An 11042-nucleotide genomic window follows, 5' to 3' on the forward strand; every position below is an offset into this window, starting at 1 on the left:
TCTCCACTGACACAACATAGATATATTTTTTACAATTATATTATACAAAACACATATACAGACTTTCCCTACAAGAATACTGAAATCAAATATTTCAATATATTCATGGTAACATAAAATTTATATGAAAATATAATACAAACATATTTATTTAAGTTAATAATAACAGCTTTATTTATATATACATTTTCTCCTCTCTTCCATTATGGTCAGCTTAAATTAAATAAATCATTGAATATGTGAGAAAGACCATGATCATCTATAAATTTTGAAAAGGCACTCATATCAGAATTTTTTTTGTTGGAATTTTGAAAAACAATTTCTTCAAAGTTGCTGAATTTTTGTTCCTTGATTCTTACAGAATCATCAAATGTTTCGGTTTTTCTTATGACAATTTTCTTCCAATTCATGTTTTTGATTATTTTCCACCAATTAAAGCAACTATCTTCAGAACCTTCAACACAAATAATGCCAGGTTTACCCGGCAAACAAAATCCATTCAAATCATAATCATGTGCAATCTTTACAATTTCCTCTCTCTTCTTCCTGTTATAAATGTGGTGTGAAAATATCCATAATCTAACAAATTTATCTTGGACTTTATTTGTCATTTTTGATTCAACAGGACCAGTGATTTCAGCTGTAGTACATTTGTACTTTCCTACATTATCTTGTAACCATGATATTGCTGTATACAAACATTGCTCTCCACAGTGATTAACATTAATGTAATCGGTTAAGTTGTTGTTTAACAAAGTTTCCTGTTGTCGATTTAAGTGATTACATCTTATAAAAATGTCCGGTTCTTCTTTAGGATAGAAACTAGGTAAATTTATAGAAATTTCTAATTTAAGATTTTCCACTATTAGGTTAAGAGTGAAATCTAAATGATTTGGTGTGTACTCAGTTTTGTTATCTATAAAATCTTTTATATCTTCTAAAATGGACTTCTTAGTAAAGATAATGTCACCATTGTCTGGATATATTGATGTAAGTACTTCTAGTTCACATACTTGTTGTTTCAAACAGTCAATTAATGTTGATTTTAATGTTTCTGTAGATTCCATAATGAAATAAAGTGGGTTAAAATTTAGTATAATCCCACCTACTTGAAAATGTTTCACTCTATTAAATTACTCGTCATAAAATAAAAAATCATTTGTAAGAAATATATTTCTTCTTAATATGAATGTGTTCGAGAATTGCAATGTGTTTATTTCAGATTCTTGACAGCTGGAATGACATAATATAGTTAAGGTAAAGACACATCTATGATCAGTTTGGGTTGTGTTACGAAGGATTTTTATAAAATATAGATAATTTTGTAAGTATTTCGTCGGGTAGTTTTTTTATAAGTAAAAAACACGTCTAAAAAAGAACAGGAAAATTCATTAATTTTCGTTGAGAATAACAATAACTTTGAGTGTTGAGGAATTTTTATTTTTTTGGAAAAATAAAAAAATATGAAAATACATTTAAAGTTTATAATTATTAAATGTACATAATACAGTGAAATATTATGTAATATCTGATGTATATTTATTAAATCTCACTAAATTACATATTTCTAAGTAATACTGTTTAATCCTTGCCTTTACAACTTAAAAAAAACAGCTGTCAGCTGGGAATATGGAAAATGGTGATTATTGAATTGATGTGAATTGTAATAGAATAATAAAGTGCAAATTTAACGTCGCTTACAAGGTCAAACAATAGTTGCAAATTCTGTTTACCAAATACTAAGAATAAAAATAGGAACATAATGGCTTCACCATTAGAACAATTCGTGAATAATGTAAGAATATCATCAGCATCAGGTAGAAATACATTATTAATATACATTTTAAATTTGTTTTTAACTATGATCATGATTATACTGCGAGATGTTTAATTTTTCAGGAAATTTTCGTGAGCTTTACGAAATGATTGGAAAGTCGGAAGAAGTGTTGCAACGAAACAGTGTACATTTAAATACAGTGCTAGAAACCCTTGATATACAACAACATTCACTCGGTATCCTAGCCGTGTTACTTGCAAAATTTTCATCACCACAGGTCTGTTATTTAAACCAAACATGACGATAATCGGTCATTTTATTACATGTTTAGAGATTTTTAAGAAACCTACACAATCTTCCATTCTTTTTCAGGGTAATGATGTAGACAGATCTACAATGTACCAACAAATACATGATTTTATTACCAATTGCAATGGAGAGCAGGTTCGCTTTGGACCAGATCTATGTAAGCATATTTGACATAATTTTATTTCCTTTTCCTATACATTTAGTGTTATAAAAAACTACTTTACAGATGCTGATTTATGCCATCTCTTGACTGACTATCTCATAGAGCAAAAACAACCTATTCGAGGGATTGAAATACTCAAAAAAGCTATTAGAAAAATACAATTGTTTGACTCGCAGTTAACATCTATCCATGCTGACTTGTGTCAGTTATGTTTACTGTCTAAGTGTATGAAGCCGGCACTGGAGTTTTTAGATACTGATGTTACTGGAATTGGATCTGAGGTATCAATTATATATATATAGAGAAGTTTTATTTCTTTTTTAGTAAATTTATAAAGTACAACAAAATTAATACTTCTCTAAATTTAAAATGGGTGTTTTATTTTATATTTTTTTTAAGAGCTTGTTGTATTTCATACATTGATAAGCTTATGAGTAACTTTGAAACTTCTTAAAAGAATGAAGTTTGAAAACTCATATATTATGAGTTTATGTGGGTTTAATATGCAAATTCAGTATTACTGTATACACTTTTAATGTTATGAATGAATGAAAAGAACTTTCAATACTACCTATTTTTTTTTTTCAGCTGGGTGGTGTGAATGATTCTAAACATTTTTTACTCTACTACTATTATGGAGGAATGATATACACAGCTTTGAAAAACTATGACAGAGCCTTATATTTCTTTGAAGTAGTAGTTACTGTCCCATCAATGGTAGTGTCTCATATAATGCTGGAAGCTTATAAGAAATACATTTTGATTTCATTAATCTTACACGGGAAGGTAATATTTATAATATGAATTAGTAATATTTTATAGTAAATAAAATAATATTTTTTAAAAGACTACTGAAAAGTAACATAAATGGAATGACAGATACACAAATAATTAATATAATTTTTTACCAACATATGTATGTAATATGTATGGATAATGTATTTAGTTGAGTCAATTAAGCTATTAGACACTTAGTGTTATAATTTCAATGCTTGAAAATAGGTTTGGTCTGGATAGTACAATTTTCTTATAGCGTAATACACCTATGTTTCTTCCATACAGATATTACCAACACCAAAGTACACATCCCAAGTTGTATTTCGCTTCTTAAAACCATTATCTCTTGCTTATCTTGAATTGGCAACATCTCAACATGCTGCTTTGAAACACAGGGAAGTCTTTGTGAGAGACAAGAATTTGGGATTAGTTAATCAGGTAACTTTTTATTGCTTAAGCTCAAATGTTAGCAAAAATTTTCATAATCGGAATACAAAAGAAAGTATTTACCATTTCTCATTCATTATTGTGCATAGATCTGTGAATAAAAATTTAGAATTTCTACATATGTAGTCCAAAAAAGCAAACTTGTGAGCTTACAGTACTTTTTGTTTCTTTCATTGTTAATTTTAAAATAGATATTTCATATTTACACAATTGTTGTTGCTCTCATGAATTTTTGAGCTTAAAGTTTAGACGCTATTGTTTTATGTCCCCAGTTTATAGAAATACATCTACAAATGCTTACATAATTTTTCAAATAAGGTGAATGCATCAAATATTTCACAAATACATCTTATAGATAGTAATTTTAGAATTAATTCTTTATTTTGTAGTAGAAATTTGAGAAATTCAGTTATTCAGTAATATGATTAGTATTGTTTTTCGTAAAAAATATTTTTTATATATCGTTTATGGAGCGGGTTTAACTAATGTTACAGGTTTTGAGTTCTATGTACAAGAAGAACATACAGAGACTGACAAAGACATTTTTAACTTTGTCTCTTAGTGACGTCGCATCACGTGTCCAGTTATCTGGACCTGCACAAGCTGAATCTTATGTACTCAATATGGTATGTATATAATATTAATATAAAATTAGGTAAAAAATACACACTCACTGTTATTCATTGTCAAATGATAAATATATAAAATAAAAAATCACAAAGTTGTATGTAAAACATTTCAGATTGAAGAAGGTGAAATCTATGCAATGATTAATCAAAAGGATGGGATGGTTGTATTTCTTGATAGCCCAGAGAAGTATGCATCTCCGGAGACATTAAGTGTTCTAGAACAACAAATGGCAGCATGCACTAAGTTGCATCAGTATATCCAAGAAATGGATGAACAGATACAAATGAATCCACAAGTAAGACCTCAAACTTTATTGTAACCTAGGAGCCATTTGTAATAGTTTGTTAAGTTATAATATTAATAATATAATCTGTAATTTAAATAGCAGGTTTACTGATAGTCATGTTTTAAAATTAATTTTAGTTTCTAGATGTTGCTTTACTATGAACCGTCGTCTTAAAGAACTTTCATGTAATTGTTATTTAAATTAATTTCAGTATGTGAAGAAATCAGTTGGAAGTCATGATGAAGATATGCCCGCCACAAGTCAGAAGTCAATAGCCATAAGCACTTATTCTATGTAACCCTTTATTTCAACAACCACATACTTATAAGATTAATGTCCAATAAACCTTTACATTGAAAAATGTTGTATGATTTGCAATAGCCTCATATAACGAAATTCCATTTTTTAATATATTTTTTATACAGCTTCATGGACAGATTCGGTAAATACTGTCATGCTCTCGATTGGAGTTTGCGGGGTTATACCATGACCCAAATTTGCAATGTATCTGTGTTTACCAAATTTCTTTACCATATCTATAGTAAGTGTTTTTATTTCATCCTAAAAAGTAAAGAAAATTAAATAGATTTCCACTACTTTGCAACAAATATCTGATTAGCGGAAGTTTTGCATTAGTTTGCTTAAGAATTATGCTAGTGAATACAAACTTTCGACTTACTGGTGTTTTGTATAAGTCTTGTGGGTCTAAATTGCCTTGTAAAGTTATATTTTCGCCAACTATCTTCCTTGCTTCAATTGGATCAACAGTCCAATCAAGCCCAATGGTTTCATATCCCAAGTCTGCCTGAACATCTAGTGAGTGACCACCTCCTTTTGCAAAAACTGTCTAAAAAATTAATTTGTTACGAAACTAAACATATCAAACAAACTAATAGTACTATAGTTAAGCATAGAAAAAATTTCCTAGCAATATTTGGCAATTTCGTTACTAATTTCAAATGTAATACCATTGGTACTTGATCTATCTTTTTTTCATTTAATATATTCTTTACACCACTACTTATATCCTTAAGATAGGGTGCCGAAAATTCAATGAACTGCTCTCTGGTCAAATGATCTGCACTGGATTCAAAAACTTGTAGTAATTGAGCTCCACTTTCAACCTGAAAATTTATAAAAAAAATTTTGAATCAGTTTGAGTTAATATAATCTTTATTTATTGTAAAGCGAAATTGTCTATTTGGTATTTTTACAATCCTATAACTATCTTGAGAATAAATAAATTTTAAAAAACTACTGTCAATAGTAGCAAAAACTGTATTTATTGCTTTTCATCTCCTAGGTGTATAGGTTATATCTCTTTTGCAGGAACATACATACAGTAACAAATAATTGATAGTAGGAAAATTAAAATTAACCTGCATCACCAAGTAGTTAATTATAACTCTGGTCAGTAAAGCTAGCAGTCTATGGACATCTTTTGGGTATTTTTCCAACCAATCCTTCGTTTTACTCATGGTTTTGCTTCCCCCTCCTTCAATCATGTATCCCATTAGAGTGAACTGGTAACCAACAAGAATTATATAAGAATAATACATAAAAATACTATGAAAAAATCTTCCTGCAATAATTGCCAATTGATTTTTATTATGTCATACTCACTGGTGCTCCTGTAAAACCAATTAACGGTACTTTTCCTTCAATTTTGTGTCTTGTTAATGTTATGGCATCACCAACATAGGACAGTCTAGATACTGCACCTTCTTCTTTAAGGTTGTTTATTTCAGACACATCTTGAAGAGGGTTAGGAAAAACAGGACCCTACACACGCCACAATGAAAGTAAGGTTAAAAAGTAATAAAAAGGTATATATATATCATAGCAAACATTATAAGTATTCACCTGGCCTGGATGCATTTCTACTGTCATTCCTAATGCTTGTGGAATAACAAGAATGTCACTAAAGATGATAGAAGCATCCAAATGTTCAAAACGGCGCAACGGCTGCAAAGTTACTTCACAAGCCAATTCAGGTGTACGGCAAACGGTGAAAAAATCATGTTTTGCCCGAACTTCTTGAAATTCAGGTAAGTAACGACCGGCTTGACGCATTACCCACACTGGTACTTTATCGATCTCCTGACCACTTGCTGCTCTTAATAGTCTATCATTTTTTAATAAAGGGAATTTCTGCAAGAATAGCATATCGTCATATATTGTAATATTTTTTTTTACATAAATATGGACTTACTTTGTTGCTGAAATCCATCTTTATGAAGAAGTTGCGAATTCTGTGCAAACTTTTAAATCATTCAGTTACCCGTGAGTAAAATATCAGATCAATGGTTTAATTGTGACTTTTATTCAATTCCAATATAAGTGTAGGATATTCACAGAATGTGACGTCTAAAATGAAAGTAATTGTTTAAGAAATTAATTTATTGTGAAATATCAAATAACCGGTCAGCTGGGCAGTCAAGACGGACGTCAAAGTCAAAAATAAAGTTGTCAAATAATTAACGTTCAAAAATAATAGATTCTTTTATGTGAACATATAAATTGTTGTATAACAGATAACAAAATAAAGATTAAGAAAAAAAACGAATTTATGTTCAATTTAAATATACGAAGTAATATTTATAACTTACTTTATACAAAAAAATCTCGGCAATAATCGTATAATATCCACTTAAATCAAGGTTTTTGTTTCTAACAACATAACAATCATTAGACAGTTTCTATATTCGAGTAATGGAAAATAAATTAATAATATAGTTAAATGGCAAGACTTTGAAAAAGAGTAAAATATTCAATTTTAGCCAGACTTAAATACGTTTTATATATGCTCGCTACTTTGTAACGTGTTAATAGATTTTGACCATTATTAATAGATTTCTTTAACATTTCTTTAATATTAATTAGAATTCAGTAAAATCAGATTAAGGAATTTTTAAAGATTTTAGCCATTGACTTCAATGACATAACATGTTACATCAAATTACTTCAGACTAAACTTACATACTTGTTCAACTTTATAGTAAATATTTAACAAACAGTTTAAATTACCAGTTAAAGGGGAAGAAGAATAAATCAGTCGTTTCGGGTTTTAATTTCTTCCCAAACAACCTTTCCTTTTATCTCTCAAGAGATTTTTCTTGTCAAAGCCTTCGACCAATTTTTCGATTTTTGATTTTCATTCTATAAATAAAAATGTTTTCCATAGCCTTGGTTCTGTTTTTTTTATTTAAATAGCCAGATGATAGTATTTTGTGGTGTATAAGAATTGGACATTCTAAAAATCATTTATTATTAGCAATTGTTCACGATCCACTTGTTAATATATTGAGATTTTGATTCAAGAGTAACCAAATTAAAGATTATCGGATTTATATTTATGGAGTTTGACCAATCACACTGTTTGTTATTACACTCATTTATAACTACAAATAAGAAAGTAGAAGTTTAATTTTTTTATGATATACATTACTTTTAATAAAACAAAAGGATATGTACAAATTTTATTTTTGTAAAGGTATTAAGTTGTGACAGGACTGGTTTGATAGAAGTATAAGAAAAACTTTTTGATTATACGTATAAGGAATTTAAAAAAAAAATTACATAATAAAATTGGTAAAATATAAATTTTGTTGAAAGCAGTGGACGTTGGATTCGACTGTGACAATAATAGAAGGGAGCTAACCAATTATGTGTTCTGTGGAAATAACTTCAAATGTATATTGACTTAGACTTGCTCAAATGTTGTATTGTAATAATTTTTATAAAGTATGCAATTTCAAGTGGCCGAAAGTTAATCTAATAAAAGAATAAAAAAAAAATCTCCGATAGGGATGTTAAATATACAAAGTTTGCGAGAGGACTTCTACCTGCTGTCGCATTTCTATCAAAATGTATAAAAAAAAAACAGAAATGAGAGGGGTCCACTATAGTTTTTGTTGGAGCGACACACTACGACCTATCGCTTTATATTTTTTGTATCCAACCTTTATCCCACTTGCCTAATAAAGTTTATTCGCGTGAGACGAAAACTGTTGTAACTTTTTAAAACTTCCTTGGAATATATATTTTTCAAATCTGTTATGTTCACCATGTAGGTATCTAAGGGATTTGAAATTTAGAATTTGAATTTGAGGGAAAGTGACAACAATTACTATTTTTTTTTACTATACCTATAAAATAATACTTTACAAAATATTAATGGAGAAATTTGCAATATTGCTTTCTCAAAAAATGTTAAAGAGCTACAAGGTTGTTCTAAAGACAAATCAGATGTCTTATACAAGTTGCATTCGTGTGATACTGAATAAAATATTGCATACAAGTGAATAGGACATCACAGGTGCCGTTGTGACTTGTGCATTCTTTGTCTCCGTGGGATCCAAGGTTTAATCATCATAATGCTATTTTATGCTTTACACGAAATATGAAAAATTTGAGGCTTTGTTAGAAAATATCCGATTAAAATAAAAGATAAATATTTAGGTGACAGTGTTTATAGTATTTTTATATATACTTGTTTCTTTTATATATTATAAACAACATTTCTACATTGTTTTATAGGATAAATGATATAAGGTTAAAAATGGATTTCATCACTGAAAATGGTCCTAAACGTTTGACTAGTATTCTTGTTTATTGACATACAGCTCAAGTCAAGCTCAAATCACGGTCAGTTTTTGAGACGCAACGATAACGGATTTTGATTTTAAAAACTGACTTAATTGGATTTTAATAAATAATCTGAGTTATCACCCTAGATGTAGATGAGAGACTCTGATGGTCAGAATAAACACTTGAATTTTTAATATTTTCACTATAGTAAAAAATAGTAGACTGTTCCAAAAACCAGAGCAGTTCAGGACAATAATATCCTACATAGTGCGTAATTTTAAACAAGATAATTATATATATATATATATATATATATATATTGTATTAAAATCAGAATATAACTTTTAAGGTACAGTTTCTACCTAACTGAATCATTAGGTAATATAAATTCTAATAAATACTTTTCGAATAATATTTTATTGTTTCATAAAAACTTCCATGTTATTAATTAAGACGGACAGTAGTGTGGGAATATTTCTTTTGTTCCAAATTGGAAAAGAAACAATATATTACACGCTATAATTTGGACAGGCCCGTTAGGTCTGCAAAAAATTTGGAACTTTTTTTGTATATAAAGGATGAAGGTTCAAATATCTGCGATTATTTTTTTGAGCATTTTTTGTAGTGTTATCAAAGGTCGGTGAGCCCAGTAGGGGATTTGTAGAAAATGAGATTAGACAAAACTTTTTCATATTAAAAATATAAATTTTGCACAATCATCATTATCAGGTAACGATATCAAAAGTTGAATCGCAAAATATATAATACGTAATAAATATCAATGTTTTTTTTTAACTATTACTTGCTTTTATTTTAAATAGTTTTCTCAAATATCTTTTGCAAGTTTTTGCCATATTTTACATTTTACACGTGGGAAACACTGAAAATTTTGAGAACGGGCCAGTTAGAAACATTGCCAATGAAAACTTTTTTGAATCTCTAATTTTGAACTATTTAGTATTTGGTACCCTAATGTAGTATATTGCATACATTTGTTATTGGCTTTTGTAAATAGACAGCAAATCTAAAACTCGTATTACACGGAAAATGAACCTAACGCGAGAAAGTTTTTGATCAATGATTTATTATGACTTTCGTTGTGGGCTTCCTCGAAACAAAGCTATGATAGGCTGCAATTAGAATTTCTTAATGAAGCCCCGTCTCGTGCCATTGTTTACAATTAGTTTAACCAGTTTAAGCGAGGACGTAGCAATGTCATTGATGATCCGCGTGAGGGATACCTTAATAGTGACTACTGAAGATAACATCAGTGCTGTGCGACGCATGATAGAGGAAGATAAGAGAACGACCTATCAGCATATACGGGCAAATCTAGGTATTGTCAAGTTTAAAAATATTACACGAATATTTAAGCATCAGGGAGCTTTTAATTAGATAGATTCCAAATACTTTAACCGGCAACCAGAAACACTTTCGCATGGACTGGTGTCGCCAAATGTTAGATAAGTTCAACGGCGGTGACTCAAATGCTGTATTTGACGTCGTCACAAGTGATGAAAGCTGGATATATTGCTACGAACCCGAACCTGTAAGACAATCAGCTCAGAGGGTGTTTCGTTTCGAGTATCGGCCAACTTAGATAAAGAATAAGTCAAGGAAAAAAGATGACTGCTTCATTCTTTGATCGGAAAGGTCATTTTGAGGCAGCTGTGCTAGAAGATGGAAGGACAGTTACTGCAGACTGGTTTCTCAGTCGCTGAAAAAATTCGACACCAGCACTCTCGAAGCAGGATCCTCCTTCACTACGACAATGCTTCAAGCGCATACTGCAAAAATGAATAGTTAAAAATTTTACTATGGCAGGTGTCGAAAAAATGAGTCATCCACCATACAGTCTTGACCTGGCACCCTGCGACTTTTATTTATTCCCAAGAACTAAAAATAACATTCGAAGTATTCGAGTTACGAGCCCTGAAGATGCGGTGAAAGCGAACGAAAATGCCATAGAAGAGAGCCTTAAGGAAGAATGGGCCCACTGCTTTTCTCAGAGGTTCCATTGAATGCGACGATGTGAAGAGAGGAACGGATGTTACTTCGAAAAA

General features: G+C 29.9%; 3 protein-coding genes across 3 annotated transcripts; 1 reads left to right on the forward strand and 2 right to left on the reverse strand.

Annotated features, from left to right (window-relative positions):
- Positions 1-83: 83 nt before the first annotated feature.
- On the reverse strand, positions 84-1221 carry LOC116766175 (RWD domain-containing protein 2A). Its single transcript, XM_032655910.2, has one exon. It carries the CDS (start codon positions 1065-1067, stop codon positions 210-212), a length of 858 nt encoding a protein of 285 aa, XP_032511801.2. The 5' UTR covers positions 1068-1221; the 3' UTR covers positions 84-209.
- Positions 1222-1267: 46 nt separating this feature from the next.
- On the forward strand, positions 1268-4750 carry LOC116766173 (COP9 signalosome complex subunit 3). Its single transcript, XM_032655908.2, has 10 exons — positions 1268-1324; positions 1615-1817; positions 1900-2054; positions 2150-2243; positions 2313-2530; positions 2838-3035; positions 3312-3464; positions 3968-4099; positions 4216-4398; positions 4601-4750. Exons 2-10 carry the CDS (start codon positions 1763-1765, stop codon positions 4685-4687), a joined length of 1275 nt encoding a protein of 424 aa, XP_032511799.2. The 5' UTR covers positions 1268-1324; positions 1615-1762; the 3' UTR covers positions 4688-4750.
- On the reverse strand, positions 4672-6835 carry LOC116766174 (uroporphyrinogen decarboxylase). Its single transcript, XM_032655909.2, has 7 exons — positions 6602-6835; positions 6253-6540; positions 6013-6171; positions 5769-5912; positions 5358-5513; positions 5069-5236; positions 4672-4950 (listed from the first exon to the last, which is right to left on the reverse strand). Exons 1-7 carry the CDS (start codon positions 6617-6619, stop codon positions 4807-4809), a joined length of 1077 nt encoding a protein of 358 aa, XP_032511800.2. The 5' UTR covers positions 6620-6835; the 3' UTR covers positions 4672-4806.
- Between the last annotated feature and the right edge of the window lie 4207 nt (positions 6836-11042).

This window comes from Danaus plexippus, chromosome 15, assembly GCF_018135715.1.
Source record: "Danaus plexippus chromosome 15, MEX_DaPlex, whole genome shotgun sequence".
Taxonomy (NCBI): Eukaryota; Metazoa; Arthropoda; class Insecta; order Lepidoptera; family Nymphalidae; genus Danaus; species Danaus plexippus.

Coding starts and splice junctions, on each gene's coding strand:
- LOC116766173 (XM_032655908.2), top strand. CDS start 1,763: ATGGCTTCACCATTAGAACAATTCGTGAATAATGTAAGAATATCATCA. Junction 1,818..1,899: donor AAGAATATCATCAGCATCAG/GTAGAAATACAT, acceptor TTAATTTTTCAG/GAAATTTTCGTGAGCTTTAC. Junction 4,399..4,600: donor AGATACAAATGAATCCACAA/GTAAGACCTCAA, acceptor AATTAATTTCAG/TATGTGAAGAAATCAGTTGG.
- LOC116766175 (XM_032655910.2), bottom strand. CDS start 1,067: ATGGAATCTACAGAAACATTAAAATCAACATTAATTGACTGTTTGAAA.
- LOC116766174 (XM_032655909.2), bottom strand. Junction 6,172..6,252: donor TAGAAATGCATCCAGGCCAG/GTGAATACTTAT, acceptor TGGCGTGTGTAG/GGTCCTGTTTTTCCTAACCC. Junction 5,514..5,768: donor TTAACTACTTGGTGATGCAG/GTTAATTTTAAT, acceptor ATAAATTTTCAG/GTTGAAAGTGGAGCTCAATT.